Here is a 20,728-nt window from a genome sequence, read left to right as displayed (position 1 = left end):
TGAATTATACCAAACATTTTTTAAAAAGTAATGACAATATTACAAATCTTATTAAAACCCTACAAATAATGGAAGAGAGGGAACACAGTCAAAGTCATTCCATGAGGCCAGTACCACCCTGACACCCAAAACAGGATAAAAACAATACAAAAACAAAAAAAGTCCAGTTTGTCCTATATAAGTATTGCTACTCTGGCTTTCTTTTGACATCCATGTACGTCATAAATGTTTCTCTACCCCCTCACTTTCAATCTGCAGGTATCTTTAGGTCTAAAATGAGTCTCTTGTAGGTAGCATACAGATGGGTCTTTTTTTTTCCTTAATCCATCTGACACCTTATGTTTTTTGACTGAAGCATTTAGTCCATTTACATTCGAAGTAATTACTGATAGATATGTATTTATTACCATTTTATTACTTGTTTTGTTGTTGTTTCTGAAGATTTTCTCTGATCCTTGTCTTTGTCACTTTTGGTTTCTCCTTTGCACTCAAAGAGTCCCCTTTAACATTTCTTGCAGGGCTGGTTTATTGGTCATGAACTCCTTTAGTTTTTGTTTGGGAAACTCTTTCTCTCTCCTTCTATTCTGAAAGATAGCCTTGCTGAATAGAGTATTCTTGGCTGCAGATTTTCCCCATTCAGCACTTTGAATATATCATGCCACTCTCTTCTGGCTTGCCAAGTTTCTGTTGAGAAATCTCCAGCTAGTCTTATGGATTTTCCCTTGTAAGTTAAGGACTTTTCTCTTGCTGCTTTTAAGGTTTTCTTTTATCACTATATTTTGCAAATTTAATTACAAGAGGTCTTGTTCAACACCAAGGCACCAACACCTGCTTTTCTTGATTTCGGTGGGAGTTCTCTTTGCCTCATGGATCTGGATGTCTGTTTCCTTCCTCATATTAGGGAAGTTTTCTGCTATTATTTCTTGAAATAAATTTTCTGTCCCCCTTTTGTCTTTCTTCCTCTGGGAATCCTTTTCTTTTTTAATTTTTTTTAAAGTAATCTCTACACCCAACATGGGGCTTGAACTCACAACCCCAAGATCAAGAGGTGCACACTTCACTGAATAGGACAAATCTGGGACTCCTATAATATGTTATTACATTTGATGGAGTCACTGAGTTCCCTAAGTCTACTCTTGTGTTGTTTAATTCTTTCTTTTGTTCAGCTTCATTATTTTCCATTATTTTGTCTTCTAGGTCAATAATTCATTCCTCTGCTTCTTCCAGCCTGCTGTTCATTGCAACAAGCCTGTTTCCAATCTCATTTATTGCATTCTTCATCTCGGATTCTTTGTTAACTCCTTTATCTCTGTGGAAAAGGTCTCATTAATGTCTTCTATTCTTTTCTCAAGCCCTTTGAGTATCCTTATGATTATTGCTTTAAATTCTCCATCAGGCATGTTACTTATATCAGTTTTGCTTATTTCTCTGGCTGTGGCCTTATCTTTTTCTTTCCTTTGGGATAAATTCCTCCATCTTGGTATTTTGTATAAGTCTCTGCCTTTTTCTGTATGTTAGAAAAGTCCATTCTGTCTTCTCCTCCTGAAAGTAATGGCCTTACAAAGAGGTCATATAGTGTTCAGGGCGTGGCACCTCAGGGAGTATCTACTGTTGTGTTTTGGCTGCTCTATCCTTCAGGCCAGTTGTCTGCAGAGGCTCTTCTTGTCTGCTATGGGCAGTATTTGCTCCCTGGTCTGAATGTGGTAAGCTTTAACAGGTAGGGGAGTGGTGAAATAAATAAATATATATATATAAATATTTACAGTGAATGATAACTACACTTATTGTGGAGAGCTTTTGTATGTATGTAATTGTCAAATTACTATATTTTACACCTGAAACTAATATTTGTTTAAAAGATAAGACTTTTTTGGGCACCTGGGTGGCTCAGTTGGTTAAGCAACTACCTTTGGCTCAGGTCATGATCCCAGGGTCCTGGGATTGAGTCCCACATCGGGCTCCCCCTGCTCTGTGGGAAGCCTGCTTCTCTCTCTGCCCTGCCTGCCACTTCCCCTGCTTGTGCTCTCTCTCCCTGTCAAATAAACAAATAAAATCTTTAAAAAAAAAAAAAAGATAAGACTTTTTAAGACTTTTTTAGGTTTTGTTTATTTGACAGAGAGATAGCAAGCACAAGTAGGGGGAGCAGCAGACAGAATTATTACACACACATATATGCAAATATATACACATATACATATATCACATCCTTATTGTTTTTTAATTCCAAAAGTTTACTGTGTTATATTAATTATATTTGTTTCAGGTGTACAATTTAGTGATTCAATAATTCTATACATTACTCTGCTCATCATGGTAAATGCACTCTTTAATCCCCATCACCTATTTCACCCATCCCCCTACTTATCTCCCCTCTGGTAACCATTAATTTCTTCTCTTTAGTTAAGTGTCTGTTTCTTGGGGTACCTGAGTGGCTCAGTTAAATGTCTGACTTCAGCTCAGGTCATGATCTCCGGGTCCTGGGATTGGGCCCTGCATCGGGCTCCTGCTCAATGGAAAGTCTGTTTGTCCCCCTCCCTCTTCTTCTGCCCCTCCCCCCACTCGTGCTCTCTCTCAAATAAATAAAATCTTTAAAAAGAAAAAAGTGTTTCTTGTTTGTCTTTTTTCCTTTGTCCATTTGTTTTGTTTCTTAAATTCCACATGAGTGAAATCATCATACAGTATTTGTGTTTCTCTGACTGCCTTATTTTGCTTAGCATTATACTCTCTAGCTCCATCCATGTTGTTGCAAATGGCAAGATGTCATTCTTTTTTGTGGCTGAATAATATTCTATTCTGTGAGATATATATCACATCTTTTTTATCCATTCATCTATTGATGGACACTTGGTGTGCCTTTATATTTAAAGTGTTCTTATACACAGCATATAGTTGAGTCATGCTATTTTATCCAGTTTGACAACTGCTAACTTTTAACTGGAGTGTATGGCCTACTTATGTTTAATGTAATTCTTGATATGATTCATTTTGTCTAGCATCCTGATATTATCTTCCATTTGTCCTGTCTGTTCTTTGTTCCTGCTTTCATAACTTATTTTTGATAAAGCAGTATTATTCAATTTCCTTTAATGATCACATAGCTGTGGCTGTTTTTATTTTTTTTTAAGATTTGCTCTAGTGATTACAGAGTGCATCTTTAACTTATCACAAACTTAACTTCCTCCTGCTTTGCATTTATAGTCATATATCTTACTTCTTATACTAAGTATCCAATAATACATTGCTATTATTTTTGCTTTACATAGCCATAATCTTTTGATTTTATATTTTAATCCCCTAAACTTACATTTACCTTCATGGTATAATTCATTCCTTCCTTCAGATCTGAGTTTCTTTTATTATCACTTCCCTTCAGCACTGAAATACTTCTTTTAATGTTTCTTGTATAGGTTTGCTATATATTTTGTCTGCCAGAAAATGTCTTTATTTCTATTGTATTTTTAAAAACATTTCCCTGTATATAGAATTCCAAGTTAGCATGTTTGCTTAAAAAAAAAAAAAAAATCACTTTAAAAAAGTTATGCCATTGTCCTCTGGTCTGCATTGTTTCTGAAAATCTGTCAGCTATCATTCATATTATTGTACCCTTTTATATATTATTTTTCTTTTCTACCTCCTTTATAAAAAACTTTGATTTTCAGCAATTTGACTATGACTTGCCTAAGTTTAGACTTCTTTGTATTTATCTTGCTTGGGTTTGGTGTCCAGTCTACTGTTAAGCCCATCAAATGAATACTTAACTTCTGATATATTTTTCATTTCTAGCATTCCAAACTGGTTCTTTTTATAGTTTTCCATCTTCCTGCTAATATTTTCTGTTCACCATGTTCAACATCTGGACCATCAGTGACTTTGTTTCTCATTACTTCTGACATTTTCTTATTTCTTTGCATATCTCATAATTTGTTATTTTATGTCAGATATTGTGTATAAAAAACAGTAATTTACCAAGTTCAATGAAACGAAGAGCTGTTTCTTTGAAAAGATAAATAATGCATCTATGTTCATCAGGGATATTGGCTTATAATTTTCTTGTGGCATCCTTGCCTGGTTTTGGTATCAGGGTAATGCTGGCTTTGCAAAATGAGTTTAAAAATATTCTCTTTTCTATTTTTTGGCAGAACTTGAAAAGGACTGATATTAATTATTTAATATTTGATAGAATTCACCTATGAAGCCATCTAGTCCTGGACTTATGTTTGTTGGGAGGTATTTTAGTCATGTTCATCAGGAAAAAAGAGAGGATACAAATAAAATCAGAAATGAAAGATGTCACAACTGATACCACAGAAATACAAAGAAATATAAGACACTACTATTAAAAACTATACGCCAGGGGTGCTTGAGCAGCTCAGTTGTTAAGCGTCTGCCTTCGGCTCAGGTCAAGATCCCAGGGTTCTGGGACTGAGCCCTGCATCGGGCTCCCTGCTTGGCAGGGAGTCTGCTTCTCCCTCTCCCTCTTCCCCTGCAAGTGTTCCCTCTCTCACTGTGTCTCTGTCAAGTAAATAAAATCTTTAAAAAAACACTATATGCCAATAAGTTGGACAACCTAAAAGAAATGGATAAATTCATAGAAATATACAACCTACCAAGACTGAATCATGAAAATACAGAAAATCTGAACAGACAATTACTAGTAAGGAGATTAAACCAGTAATTGAATACCTCCCAACAAACACTGATGCCAGGCTTGATCCCAGATCATGATCTGAGCCAAAGGCAGATGCTTAACCAACTAAGCCACCCAGATGCCCCATAAAATAAATAAATAAATCTTTAAAAAAAAAAAAAAAAGTCAGCAGGACTTAACTCTGGGAGAGCCAGAGGGCTATGGGAAACCAAGTCTGTGCTCTTAAAGGGCCTGCATGCTGTTTCACTCATTCCAAGACCCAGTAGAGAAACAGCACTTTGAAAGGCACCTGGGTTATACATGAAGGAGATTCACAGACTAATTTTAGGACCTGATCTGCAAGAGCTTTCTATGGGAAAGGAAGTGCTGGTGGGTGTCATGTCTCTTGCCTTCTTTCAGTTCAGCTGGCCTGATACCTGTGTGAATCAGTTCTGACACCCTCCATCTACCTTCCTAGTACCACCTGCCCCACCCTGGAGTTCCCCTGTGGACCCACCTTAGCAGATGCCCCTCCAAAGCAGTTCTTACCCTACCACATACAGCAGGCAGCCCTGGCCAGGATCATCACTCCTCCAGAGTAACTCCCACCTTGTGGAGAGGGAGGAGCTAGCCTTACCCACCAGCATAACCACAGTAGCTACAGCCAGGCCTCTCAGCCAGCCCACTGGGGGCAAGGCCTGTCCACTATGCACCTGTAGCAGTCACAGCCAGTCACTGTAGCCAGCTGGGCAGAAGGCCAGCCCCTGTCCACCAGCATGCCTATAGCAGCTGTAGCTCAGCCACAATAAAAGGGCACATGCAGTCCACACAGACAACACTCCCTGGAGTGCCTGGTTCTGGTATCCAGGAGAGACTGTGCTACTGGGCACCACAGGATGCCTTCTACATAAGGCCACCACTTTTAACACCAGGAGACATAGCTGACCCTACCTAATACATAGAAACAAACACTGAGTCAGACAAAATGAGACAGAGGAATATGTTCCAAATAAAAGAACAAGACAAAACCCCAGAAAAAATGCTAAGCGAATGAAGATAAGCAATATACCTGATAAAGAATTCAAGGTAATGGGGCACCTGGGTGGCTCAGTTGGTTGGGCAACTGCCTTCGGCTCGGGTCATGATCCTGGAGTCCCTGGATTGAGTCCCACATCAGGCTCCCTGCTCGGCAGGGAGTCTGCTTCTCCCTCTGACCCTCCCCCCTCTCATGTGCTCTCTCTCATTCTCTCTCTCTCTCTCCAATAAATAAATAAAATCTTAAAAAAAAAAGAATTCAAGGTAATGGTCATAAAGACACTCACTGGATTTGAGGGAAGAGCTGATGAACTCAGTGAGAACTTGAACAAAGAGAAAACATAAAAAGAACCAGTCAGAACTGAAGAACACAGTAATTAAAATGAAAAATACAAGCAGATTAGAGGATACAGAAGAAAAGATCAGCAATCTAAAAAGCAGGGTAGTGGAAAGCAACCAAGCTGAACAGCAAAAAGAAAAAAGAATTTTAAAAATTAAGGATAGTTTAAGAGAACTCTGGGATTAACACTGAGCATACTAACACTCACATTTTAGAGGTCCCAGAAGGAGAAGACAGAGAAAGGACAAAAAACTTATTTGAAGAAATAATAGCTGAAAACTTTCCTAACCTGGGGAAGGAAAAAGGTACCCAGGCCAAGGAAGCACAGAGAGCACCAAACAGAATGAACCCAACGTAGTCCACACTAAGACACATAATAATTAAAATGGTAAAAATTAAAGATAATCTTCAAAGCAGCAAAAGAAAAGTAAACAGTTAAGTACAAGGGAAATCCCATAAAGCTATGAGATGATTTTTCAGCAGAAACTTTGCAGGCCAGAAGGACTGGCATGAAATATTCAAAATGCTGAAAGGAAAAAAGGCTAAAACCAAGATTATTCTACCCAGCAAGGTTATCATTCAGAATTGGGGAGAGATAAAGAATTTTCCAGAAAAACAAAAGTTAAAGTAATTCATCACCACTAACCTGGCCTTACAAGAAATGTTAAAGGGACTTCTTTAAGTGGAAAAGAAAAGGCAGTAACTCGAGGGAAGGCAAGGAAAAAACTTCACTAATAAAAGCAAACTTACAGTTAAGGTAGTAGATTAATCACTTACAAAGCTAAAATGAAAATAAAAAACAAAAGTAGTAAAATCAACTATACCCACAAAAATCAGCCAAGAGATACACAAAATAAAAAGGTATACAATATGGCATCATATACATAAAATGTGGAGGATTAATACTGTAGTGCTCTTAGAATGTGTTCAAACTTAACCGACAGTTGACTTAACAGACTGCTATATATATAGGATGTTATATATGAACCTCATGGTAACCACAAACCAAAAACCTATGATAACACAAAAAATAAAGAAAAAGGAATCCAAGCATAATACTAAAGAAAGTTATCAAACAAGGGAAGAGAGGAAGAGAATAAATGAACAGAGAACTACAAAAACAACCAGAAATTAACAAAATGGCGATAAGTACATACCTATCAATAATCACTTAAAATGTAAATGGACTAAATGCTCCATTCAAAAGATAGAAGACTGAATGGATAAAAAAAAAAAAAAAGGACACATTTATATGCTGCCTAAAAGAGACTCACTACAGATCCAAAGACATGTGCAGATTGAAAGTGAAGGGATGGAAAAAAATATTCTGTGCAAGTGGAAAAAAAGATGGGGTAGCAATACTTATAGCAGACAAAACAGACTTTAAAAAAGACTGTAATAAGAAACAAAAAAAAAGGGTATTATTACACAGTGTTAAAGGGATCAATCAAACAAGAGGATATAGCAATTGTTAATAACTATGCACCCAATACAGGGGCACCTAAATATATAAAGCAAATATTAACAGACACAGAGAAACAGACAGTACTACAATAATAATAGGAAGCTTTAACATCTCAGTTGCATTAATGGATAGATCATCCAGACAAAAAATCAGTAAGAAAACAATGATTTGAATTAAACATTAGGCAGGATGGACTTAACCAATATTACAGAACATTCCATCAGAAACAGCAGAATACACCTTCTTTTCAAGTGCACATGGGATATTTTCCAGGTTGGATCACATGTTAAGCCACAAAACAAATCTTAATCGACTTAGGAAGACTGAAATCATATCAAGCATCCTTTCCAATCACAGTGGTATGAAACTAGGAAAAAAAAACTGGAAAAAAAACCCACAAATACTTGGAGGCTAAGCAACATGCTACTAAACAATCAACGAGTCAAAAAAGAAATCAAAGAGGAAATTAAAAAAAAAATCTAAAGACAAATAAAAATGGAAATGCAATGGTTCAAAATCTTAGAGATGCAGCAAAAGCAGTTCTAAGAGGGAAGTTTATAGTGATATACGTCTGCCAGAAGAAACAAGAAAAATCTCCAAAAACAATCTAACCTTATACCTAAAAGGAATCAGAAAAAGAACACAGCCCAAAGTTAGAAGGAAGGAAATAATAAAGATCAGAACACAAATAAATGAAACAAAAAAATTGAAAAAAAAAATCAATGAAACTTAAGAGCTGATTCCTTGAAAAGTTAAATTTGGTAAACCTTTAATCAGACACATCAATGAAAGAGAGAGAGAGGAATCAAGTAACATCAAAAATGAAAGAAGAGAAGTTACAACCCATACCTCACAAGTACGAAGGATTATGAGCGACTACTACAAAAAAATTACATGTCAGGGCACCTGGATGGCTCAGTCATTAAGCATCTGCCTTTGGTTCAGGTCATGATCCCAGGGTCCTGGGATTGAGCCCCACGTCGGGTTCCCTGCTCGGCAGGAAGCCTGCTTCTCCCTCTCCCACTACCCCCTGCTTGTGTTCCTGCTCTCGCTGTCTCTCTCTCTCTGTCAAAAAAATAAATAAAATCTTTAAAAAAAAAAAAATTACATGTCAACAAGCTGGACAATCTAGAAAAAAAATGAATAAATTTCCAGAAACATACAATTCTACAAGACTAAATCAGGAAGAAATAAAAAATGTGAACAGACTGATTACCAGTAATGAAACTGAATCAATAATCAAAAACTCCCAACAAACCGAAGTCCAAAACCAGATGGCTTCCCAGGTGAATTCTACCGAACATTTAAAGAAGAGTTAATACCTATCTTTCTCAAACTATTTCAAACAGCAGAAGAGGAAGGAATGTTTCTAATTCATTCTACAAGGCCAGTATTACACTGATACCCAAACCAAAAATACAACAACAAAAAAAGAAAATTACAGATCAATATCTCTGATGAACACAGATGCAATAATCCTCAAAAAAATATTTGCAAACTGAATTAAAAAATACATCACAAGGATCATACACCACAATCAAGTATAATTTATTCCAGAGATGCAAGGATGGTTCAACATCTGCAAATCAATGTGAAATACCACATTAACAAAATAAAGCATAAAAATCATATGATCATCTCAATAGTTGCAGGAAAAGTATGTGACAAAACTCAACATCAATTCATGATAAAAACTCTCAACAAAGTAAGTTCAGAGGGAACATAAAACATAACAAAGATCATATGTGATACACCAAGATCTAACATCTTAATAGTGAAAAGCTAAAAGCTTTTCCTCTAAGATTAGAAACAAGACAAGAATGTCTACTCTCACCATTTTTATTCAAAATAGTACTGGAAGTCCCAGCCACAGCACTCAGACAAGAAAAAGGAATAAAAGGCATCCAAAGTGGAAAGGAAGAAGTAAAACTGTCACTATCTATAGAGGACATTATACTATATATAGAAAACCCTAAACACTGTTAGAATAAATGAATTCAGTAAAGTTTCAATTCAGCAAAGGATATAAAATCAATACAAAAATCAGTTGCATTTCTATACATTAATAACAAACTAGCAAAAAAAGAAAACAATCCCATTTACAACTACATCAAAAATAATAAAATACTTAGAAATAAATTTACCAAGGAGGTTAAAGATCTGTATTCTGAAAACTGTAAGACAGTAATGAAAGAAATTGAAGATGACAAAAATAAATGGAAAAATATACCATGTTTCATGGACTGAAAGAATTACTATTCTTAAAATGTCCACATTACCCAAAGCAATCTACAGATTCAGTGCCACCCCTATCAAAATATCAACAGTACTTTTCATAAAGCTAGAACAAAAATCCTAAAATTAATGTGGAACCACAAAAGCCTCCAAAGAGCCAAAGTAATCTTGAGAAAGAAGAACAAAACTGTAGGTATTACAATCCCAGATTTCAAACTATACTACAAAGATAGAGTAAGCAAAACAGTATGGTATTGGCATAAAAACAGACACATAGATCAACAGGATAGACTAGAGAGCCTAGAAATAAACTCATGCATACCTAATCAATTAATATATGAGAAAGAAGCAGAGAATATACAATGGGGATAGGACAGTCTCTTCAAGAAGTAGTGTCGGTAAAACTGGACAGCCACATGCAAAAGAATGAAACTGGACCACTATCTTACACCAATCACAAAAACTAACTAAAACTGAATTAAAGACTTGAATGTAAGACCTGAAACCACAACACTCCTACAAGAAAACATAAGCAGCAAGTTCCTTAAGGATAGCTTGGAGACAGTTTGTTGGGTTTGACACCAAAAACAAAGGCAACAAATGCAAAAATAAACAGTGGAATATCAAACTACCAAAAAAAAAGCTGCTGCACACCAAAGGAAACCATCACTAAAATGAACCTACCGTACAGGAGAAAATATTTGCAAATCATATATAAGTGGTTAATATCTAAAATATACAATAAACTCATACAACTCAACAGCAAAAAAAAAAAATCTAATTTAAAAAATGGGCAGATCTAAACAAACATTTTTCCAAAGAAGACAGATGACCAACACATACATGAAATGGTGATTAAAATCATTAATCTTCAGGGAAATGCAAATCAAAACCACTATGAGATCACCTCACACCTGTCAGAACAGCTATTATCAAAAAGACAAGGAGTAACAAGTGTTGGCAAGGATGTGGAGAAAAGGGAATCTTGCACACTATTGGTGGGAATGTAAATTGGTGCGGCCACTATAGAAAACAGTATGGAGATTCCTCAAAAAGTTCAAAATAGAACCACCCTATGATCCAGATTCTACTTCTGGGTATTCATCTGAAGAAAAGGAAAACATAACTTGAAAAGATAGCTGCACCCCCATGTTCACTGCAGCATTATTTGCAATAGCCAAGATATGGAAAAACCTAAGTGACGACTGATGGATGAATGGATAAAGAAAATGTGGTATATATATAAAATACAAATATTTTTCAGCCATAAAAAGGAAATCTTGCCATTTGTAACAACATGGATCTAGAGGTATAAATCCTGTTATTTATGCTAACTGAAATAAGTCAGAGAAAAACAAATATCCTATGATCTCATATATATGTGAAATTAAAACACACACACACACACACACACCTGAGCTCATAGATACAGAGAACAGATTGTGGTTCCCAGCGCTGGGGAGTAGGCAAAGTGGGTGGAAAGGGTCAAAAGGTACAAACTTCCAGTTAGAAAACAAATAAGTCATGGGGATGTAAGTACAACATGGTGACTATAGTAATACTGTACTGCATATATTTGAAAGTTGCTAAGAGAGTAGATCTTAAAAGTTCTCTTCAGAAGAAAAAAATTTTTTTTCAAAGATTTTATTTGTCAGAGAGGGAGAAAGAGAGCACAAGCAGGGGGAGCGGCCTGCAGAGGGAGAAGTAGGCTCCCTGCCGAGCAAGGAGCCCGATGTGGGGCTCGATCCCAGGACCCTGATCATGACCTGAGCTGAAGGCAGACGCTCAACCGACTGAGCCACCCAGCCATCCCAAGAAAAAAAATTTGGGGGTGCACGGGTGGCTCAGTCGTTAAGCGTGCGTCTGCCTTCGGCTCAGGTCATGATCCCAGGATGCTGGGATCGAGCCCCACATCGGGCTCCCTGCTCTGCGAGGAGCCTGCTTCTCCTTCTCTCACTCCCCCTACTTGTGTTCCCTCTCTCGCTGTGTCTCTGTCAAATAAATAAATAAAATCTTTAAAAAAAATTTTTATAACTTGTATGGCAATGGATATTAACTATGCCTATTGTGGTAATCATTTCTCAATATATACAAATACTGAATCAAGTTGTATATCTGAAATTAACAATGTTATATGTCAATAATACTTGAATTTAAAAAAACCAGTAATATACCTCCACAAAGGGCAGCTCCTTCTTTAATTACGTTGCTTAGGGTAGGGATGAGGAGGTAAAGGGGACTGAATTCTTTTAATCTATGGTTGGGCTGGGTTAGAGATTTTTTTAAGCATTTATTAGATTCAGTTCAAGAATGGCTTAAAATCATTTTAGGGTGAGATCAGAACTTAACCTTCAGGAGAACTCAGGATCTGAGCAGTGGTGAAACTTTACAGATCTCTGAGCTGTACAACTTAGCTGCTTGCTTTCTGAACTCAAGAGATTTTTTCCCTATTTTGCATTCTTGCTGCCAGCTGGGGAGCTGTCTTTGTTCTCCAGTAAGCACCCTTCACCGTCTGTGCCTTAAAATCTGTCTGTCTCTCTCCCCTGTGCTGATTCCACCTTCTGAAAGGCTGTTGCCTTGTCCTCAGTGAAAACCTGGATAGCCAGAGGGATATTTGTCAGCTCTCCTGCCATGGCCCCAGCCTGTGGTAGCCCTACTTTATACCTGGCAAAAGCCTCTAGTGCCTCAGAGAGATTTGTATTAACTCTCCAGCCCTGCCTCCACCCACCTCAGACTCCACCCACCCTCAGGATCTAATTCTTAGCTCTTTCCCTGACCCCAGCCTCCAGCATACTATATCCTTAAACTCAGTGAAGGCCCATGGGAAAGGGGTGGCAGGTGGGTACAGCCTTACTCTGTGGCTGGGACTCTTCAAAATTCCAAATTGTCACTCCAGCCCACACGCAGTTAATAAAAGTTTGGCGGGTTTCTCTTTACTGGTCTATAGCAGGTTCTTCCTCCTGCTGTCCCACCATGGATAGAAGTATCTATGGATCTCCTTTTTTCCTGGGAAGGCTCATTATGTTCTGGATTTTATTTCATTTAGATTTCCTTGTGTCCTCAGCTCTCTGGTGGGTTTTTAGAGAACTACCATTTTCTAGCTTCTTCACCTTTCTCATTATTACAATGGAACCAACGTCTAACTTCTGCAACTTTCTACATCCTCACAGAAAGTGGGAGTCTTTCTTACCCTTTTTGATGACAGAAAACAGACTTGGAGCAGATAAATAACTTGCACAAGGTTTAGAACTTAAAAAAAAACAAAAACTGGGGCGCCTGGGTGGCTCAGTTGGTTAAGCGACTGCCTTCGGCTCAGGTCATGATCCTGGAGTCCCTGGATCGAGTCCCGCATCAGGCTCCCTGCTCGGCAGGGAGTCTGCTTCTCCCTCTGACCCTCCCCCCTCTCTTGCTCTCTCTCTCTCTCTCATTCTCTCTCTCAAATAAATAAATAAAATCTTTAAAAAAAAAAAAAAAAAAAAAAAAAACAAAAACAAAAACAAAAACTGTAATTTAAACTTATATTTCCTGACTCCAAGTCTAGGAGTTCTTTGTGTGCACAAAGGGATTCTTTGTACTGCACAACAGGTAGTAAAAAGGCGATCTGTACAAGTCATTTACCCTCTCAATATTTCTAGTTTGTAAACTGAAGGGACTGTGTTAGAGAAACTCGAAGTCTCCTTCAAATCTAAAACTTCAAGGTACAATTAAGTTTGTGTTTTTAAAATATATACCCTCACAGTTTCTGAAAGTCTAATTGTGTCTTTGATTTTACATTTCTCTGAGCATCACAAATTTATCAAGTCCCAAACTGACCCCTGCTTTCTTTATCCATACCCTGGTCTTCATCTCAGTAGATGACAACTCCTTCCTATCACTCAGGCTCAAATCATGGAAGTCATCCTTGACTTTCTTTTCTATTCCACAATGAATCCATCAACTAACCCTATGGATTACTGCAATAATGTCCCATCTAGTGTCCTCTGTTTTTGTCCTTTCTCCCCTCACTTATACCCCAAATGTATTTTCCACAGGACAGAATAGTACATTCTTCTTCACTTGCCAATTGCTTCCCCTTCTCACAAAGGGAAAGGCAAAAGTCCTTCAAATGGCTTATAAACCCTATGTGATTTGGCCTAACTACTTTCTTCTTACCTCCTACCATGCACCCCTGTCTTATGACACTCCAGCCACACTGACTTTCTTGCAGTTCCTCCAACACACTAGGCATGATCTTGCCTCAGGACTTTTGCATTTGGGGCCTCTCCTGAAATGGCCTTTCTCCAGGCATGCCCATGAAATAGCCTCTGCTCAAATGTCATCTTATCAGAGAGGCCTTCCCTTCCATTCTATATAAAAAGCAACTTCTCCCTCCTCTCATCCACTCTCCCATCCTGCCGTAAAGTTTCCTTTCTCACTCAGCTTTTTCTCCAAAGCACTTTCATGACCTTATCTGTATGTTTATTATGCCTTCCTGCCACCACAACGTAAGCTCCATGAGCGTAGAGCCTCGCCTGTGTCATTGTTGGATACCCACTGCCTACAAGAGTGACTAGCACATAGTACACACAATAAACCTTTGTTGGACAGAAAACCACAGAACAGAAAATTTAATGGGAAGACAATTGTAGGGGCAGCTCTGAGAACTCAAAAAGCTGGGTTTGAACCTCGATTCTGACTCCACAAAAACTTTCCCAACAACTGCCCTGTTCCACTTTCTGTCTGGTCTGTCCTCTGTTTTTGTCCTCATAGCCACCCCAGTGCTGGAGGTGGTAGTAGTAGACTCTACACAGGATAGAGGTGAAACACAAAATGCAGCAGGGAAGGCAGAGGTGAAAGTGTAGTCCAACCCATGGCTGGCCATATTTGAGCTTTGGCTGTCTGCACTATTAAGGGGGTGGGAGGGGGGAGCCAAGTAAATCCTGCAGGATGTCATTAAACAACATCACGATAGAGCATTTGTCATAAAATAAAAAAGAGCTTGCTGGCTCAGCTGATAAAACACTGAAATTCTTAATCTTGGAGAAGTACATTCATGCCAGGCACTGGGAACAATCTTTAGTTGGGAAAGAAGCCATGGTATAATGGCTAAGAGGCCAGACTTTAGAGTCAGACTGGTTGAGTTCAAATCCAGGCTCTGCCACTCACTATGAGGCCTTGGACAAATTACCTCATCAATATGGGCCTGCTAAATGGGCATAATAATGTCAATCTTAGAGGTATGTGGAAGGATTAAATGAGATAAATGTGATCAGCCTAAAACTGGACAGTGGGGAAGGGCTCTATGAAAAAGTTATTGTTACAGTTCTAAAAATTATGCTCCATCCCCATTCCAGTGCAGACCAAAAGGAGACCAATATTGTTAATAGAAGGAAAATATATTCTTTTTATGATCTATTAACATAGATCTCATTATATAAACATATTAGCTCTCTTAACTATACCATGTGATAGCAAATGGACCAAAACTGTCTGTAAATCTTGTTATATTTTATTGTAGTTTTCCCCCCACCTTGTGCTTCCCAACACCTCTGACAAGTCCTAACCACAGATAAACACAGAAGGAGAAGTGCCAAAACAGGGGAAAGTCCAAGTGAATGAATCAAAATGGGAAAACAGTAATGATACAATGTTATATTTCTGAGAAAAAAAAATCTGCCTTACAAGCTAAAGTATTAGGCAAGAGCAAAAACATGACAAAAGGTATCCCAATGTATATTTTGATCCATATGAATCAAATTGCTGTCTTTTTTAAACAATTTTCAAATATACAAATAAAATGTATGTTAAAATTACTATTAGGAAAAATCTCAGAAAATAGGATTTTATTTTTTTAATTATATTCATCCTCCAAGTCTAAATGGCTTTATGTAAAACACTGGTCTTTGTGATTCACAAAAAGCATGTGCCAATTCCTGAATGCAAAGTGAAATGGCAGGAGAAACTTTCAATGCTATTACAACCATGAGTATGAACCCCAATCCAACAGTCTGTCTTCATTAATTCCTCTTCATTTCATCTTTGTAAAAAAGGGGAGGGAAAAGTAAGAGGAGAGAAGGCTAGGCATGCCTACCCTGTTCTGTAGCATCTAGCTCAGTGCCAGGAATAACAAAATACAAGTATTCCTAAGTGCTCAAAAATATTAAAATCCAAATAGGAAAACAAATTTCATAACATATACCTGGCATATATATTGGGGGAACATATACTGATGCACTATATATTACAGTATAATCCAGTGTTTGCATAAGCAGGTTCTGAGACAATCTGCCTGGTTTTGAAATCTCGCTTAATTTATCAGCTCGGTGACCTGGGCAAGTTACTCTATCCCCCTTCTGTGCCTCAATTTGCTCACCTCTAAAATGGGGAAATGGTATCTTCTTCATAGGGTTGTTGTGATGGTTAAATAAGACATATAAGGTGCTTGGAAAAATATCTCACTCAGAATGTACATAATAAATGCCAGCTGTCACTATAGAATAGAAACAAGTGGCTTAATTGAAGAAATTTTCATTGAGAGACAGTGAAGCATTGTTCCAAATTGATGTGCAAAGTAATTCATATCAACTGCTAAAGTTGTATGTTTAGATTCAAGCATTTAATGAACGATAATGTTAACAATCTTGAATACAGTTTGGGGGATTACACAGGCAGCTTCCTCATTCCCCCTCCTATACATACCAACCATTCCCTACTTTCGTTGGAGCCTAGGCATCAGCTCATCATCAAATTAAATCCCTTCCATGAATGAAATTCTTAATGTTAAAAAATAGACAAAAAGCAAAAAAATTTCTAAGTTTAACAAAGCAACCACCAGTACACAAGTATAATAGAATGCTTTTAAAGTAAATAAAACTCTAACATGCACAATAGTGAATCAAGGTGGACTGTGGGTCAGGATGGAAGGAGAGAAGAAAAGGAAAATGGGAAACAGGAGGAACATGAGACTTCAGAGAGCTGTGAATTCCTGAATATTCTCCCTTTCTCTTTGCTATAATTGTTAAGAGCTTTTCCCACATATAACATAGAAAAGTCATTGCAATATTTACAACACTCAGATTTTTGTAAAATTCATTTTCTGAAACTTTTGCAGGGTTCCATTAATTTGTCACTTAAAAACAACTCAGAATTAAAGAAACATACACAAAAATAAAGCCCGCATTTCTATTACTTGTGGGTAATGTTTTTTCCCCCTACTATCAAAAGGCCACACATCTGGGCCACCAATGATAGATATAGACCAGCCACCTTCTCTTCCTACCATGCCTCTCCCTAGATATCAAAAAAAAAAAAAAAAAAGAGAGTCTGCCAGGGTTCCAAATGGTAGGTTTTCTCTCCATGCCAACTGGCACTTGGGAAGCCCCCTGCCTTCTCAGCTTATTAGCACTTCCACTGTAGATAAAGAGCAAATCTACACTAGTGATGGTTAAAAAAACCTGTTTCTTAAACCCAGGCATTTTCTTATTACCCACCCCAAACCCCTCTCAAATATTCTATATCAAAGGTGTGTCCCCAGCAGAGTCCAGCTCCTCTCTTCTTTTACTCCCTTTGGAGGCCTCCGGAGATATCACACCTTTGGTCAGCAATTCCTTGAATCCTGTCTAGTCAAGCCAACACCTCTGCTGAGTCCTCAAGTCAGGTTTTAAAAAACGAGCTTAATGGGGGCCAAGTGGTATGCCCATTCACTCTCAAGTTTATTGAATAAAAGTAGCGATTTAAGGCGCCTGGGTGGCTCAGTCGTTAAGCGTCTGCCTTCGGCTCAGGTCATGATCCCAGGGTCCTGGGATCGAGCCCCGCATCGGGCTCCTCGCTCTGCGGGAGGCCTGCTTCTCCCTCTCCCACTCCCCCTGCTTGTGTTCCTGCTCTTGCTATCTCTCTGTCAAATAAATAAATAAAATCTTAAAAAAAAAAAAGTAGCGATTTAAGACGTTTACAATGTACTAATTACTAATTAAATCCCTTAAGGGGCTGCGCACAGGAAAAAACCTCCAGCTTAATGCTCCCATTTTTCTTTTTTTGAAAAGGAGGGAAAATCCAAAATTACATATTGAAATTTCCCCACACGCTAAAAATCCTGTCAATGATGAATTTTAAAGAAATACCTATCGTGTATTATATTATTTATATATAATTGCGTAGACACAAGACAGGTAGCACACAGACTGCAATATACTGTTAATATGAATATGATACACATATCCCTTTAAAAAAAAAAAACCACACCCTCTCTGTGTGGCTTCCCAGGCTCGCTGGGATCAAAAAGCGTCACGCTGTCCGGCGGCCCACCGGGGGGGGGGGGGTCCCAGCGGAGGCCCAGACCTTCAACGCAGAGAACGCTGCGTCGCGGGCGCCCCGGGCAGGCGGGCGCTCCGGGCCCCCCGGGGCTCCTCTTCCCCCGGGCCCGCCCAGTCCTGCCCTGCCCCGCAGCCCCGAAGGCCGCAGCCTGGCCTCTCCGCGACCCCGGCGCCGCCCGCCGGAACCGAGCGGTGGCCGCGCGGGGGCTCAGCCCCAGCGGGGAAGGGCAGGGTGGCACAACCGGTTCGGGCCCCAGACTCACCATGGCCGAAGAGCCGCGAGCGCGCCCACAGCCCGGAGTCACAAGGCGCCGGCAACGCCCGTTGTCCTGGTGACGCCAGCTGGGCGCCCCGCCCCGTTCCCAAGGTGGGCTCGGAGGCGGCCATTGGCGGCTTTCGAGCACGTGACGTGCAGGGCGGTGCCGTTTGGACCTCCCCCTGCACCCCCACTCCGATCCGTGCATCTGCTCTTGGGCGGGGCCTCTTCGCCTTTCACACTTTGCATCTGGACCATCATCACCCTGATCACCTTGACATCCCTCACCTGACATATAACCCAGCCACAGGCTGCCCAGCTGAAAGAGACCTTTGTGGATTTACTTTAAGAAAGAGATTACACAGGTAATACAGGATTATTAAAGACATTTTAAACTAATGATAGCAAGAATTAAAACCACACTAAATCCCAGCGCAGGTAACCACAGCTTATATTTTAGTTTATCTGCTTCCAGTGAAATATATATTATAATATATTATATTCTTAAAAATTGAAGCAAACCATATGCACTTTTATAACCTACTTGTTTCAATTAAAAATTATCTTTGCATGCCAATTCATGGAATAGCATTGTGCGTGTAGACTCGAATTTATTAAATTGATTCGCAATTTGTTGCATGTGTTTAATATGGTTGAAGGGAACTTTAGATATCCTCAAATCCAGCGCATTAATCTATGGAGACATGTTCAACAGCCAATCTGACATCTCCCTTTGAATGTCTAACAGGTATTTGAAACTTAATAAAGCCCAAGTAAGACTTTTGTTGTTGTTGTTGTTGTTGTTGTTCAGTTGGCCAGCATATAGTACATCATAAGTTTTTGTTGTAGTGTTCAACGATTCATTAGTTGCATATAACACCCCAGTGCTCATCCCAACATGTGCCCTCCTTAATACCCATCACTTGGTTACCCCATCCCCCCACCCCCGCTTCTGTGACCCTCAGTTTATTTCTCGGAGTCCAGAGTCTCTCATGGTTTGTCTCCCTCTCTGATTTCTTCCCATTCAGTTTTCCCTCCCTTCCCCTGTGGGCCTCCGCTCTATTCCTTATGTTCAACATATGAGTGAAATCATATGATAATTCTTTCTCTGCTTGACTTATTTCACTTAGTATAATCCCCTCCAGTTCCATCCATGTCGATGCAAATGGTAGGTATCCATCCTTTCTGATGGCTAAGTAATATTCCATTGTATATATGAACCACATCTTCTTTATCCACTCACTTGTTGAAGTGTATCTCAGCTCCTTGATTCAAATGTCATGCTCACTCACCAGTCTTCCTCATCCCAACAAAAGTTCCCATTTTCTCCTTGGTTGTTCAGGACAAAAACCTAGGAATCATCCTTGATTCTCTCCTTTACTCATACCACATGTTCTGGACTCTATCTTTAAATAAACCCTGAGTCTATCCATTTGTCACCATCTCTGCTTCACAGTCACCATCATCTCTTGCCTAAGTTAGTCTCCATGCCACCTGTCTTCTCTCCTACAGTCTACACAAAGCAGCATCTCAGTGGCTTCTCATGGCACTTGGAAAAAGATCCAAACTCTCCGTGATGGAGATCTTGCCTCCTGCACTAACTTCATCTCCTACCCTCTTCCCTCATCCAATCCACACTAGCCATGCTTTATTTCCTGAGGTTCCTCAAACATGTTGAACACTTTCCTACTTAAGACCCTCAGCAGGGCGCCTGGGTGGCTCAGTTGGTTAAGCGACTGCCTTCGGCTCAGGTCATGATCCTGGAGTCCCGGGATCGAGTCCCGCATCGGGCTCCCTGCTCAGCGGGGAGTCTGCTTCTCCCTCTGACCCTCCTCCCTCTCATGCTCTCTGTCTTTCATTCTCTCTCTCTCAAATAAATAAATAAAATCTTTAAAAAAAAAAAAAAGACCCTCAGCAACAACTGTTTCCTTTTTTTTAGAATATTCTTCCTCTAGAACTTCACACTGCCCATTTCTTTGCTTGAAACAGGTCACTTATCTCCCCAAATGTCATCTTCACTGAACCTTCACTGACCATTCAATTTGAAATATCTCACCCCATTACTCTTTCTCACCACAGTCTTTATAACCTCTCTTATAACTGTCTTGTTTTCAAATACCTAATGCCCCTTGAAATTATCTTTTACAATTTTTGGTATATTAATTACATCCTGTCTCTTCACCCTGGAATGCAAGATATCTATCTTGTTCCCTCTCTGTGTTCCTACTGTTTAGAAACAGTTCCTGCTTATAGTAGATATTCAATATTGAGGCTTGATTGAATGAATGAACATACATTCTCAGACTGGATGGTCAGTTTGAAGATACAAATAAGAATATGACTGTCCAAGTAGGGAGTGTGATAGAAGAAGAAAAACTGTAATTATAAGTTTTATCTATTCTAATATGAAATATACATATAAGTAGTAAAATATAAATGTACAGTTTTTAAAAAGTGAACACCTATGTAAACACCACCT

The 20,728-nt window shown here is 38.9% G+C and overlaps 1 protein-coding gene across 2 annotated transcripts in view; it reads right to left on the bottom strand.

Moving 5' to 3' along the window:
* Window positions 1-18,340, bottom strand: part of FBXL2 (F-box and leucine rich repeat protein 2) — a 142,560-nt gene extending 124,220 nt beyond the window's left edge. For both annotated transcript variants that reach the window (XM_064590495.1, XM_045904108.3), the window contains exon 1: window positions 18,257-18,340. In XM_064590495.1, the coding sequence (XP_064446565.1) occupies window positions 18,257-18,259 (3 nt within the window). In that variant the 5' untranslated portion in view covers window positions 18,260-18,340. The remainder of the gene's footprint in view (window positions 1-18,256) is intronic.
* Between the last annotated feature and the right edge of the window lie 2,388 nt (window positions 18,341-20,728).

The sequence above is a fragment of the Mirounga angustirostris genome, unplaced genomic scaffold (genome assembly GCF_029215605.1).
Source record: "Mirounga angustirostris isolate CCGP_5_RB_7025 unplaced genomic scaffold, mMirAng1.0.hap1 SCAF_1, whole genome shotgun sequence".
Lineage (NCBI taxonomy): Eukaryota > Metazoa > Chordata > Mammalia > Carnivora > Phocidae > Mirounga > Mirounga angustirostris.
This window is presented reverse-complemented; position numbering and strand designations above follow the sequence as displayed.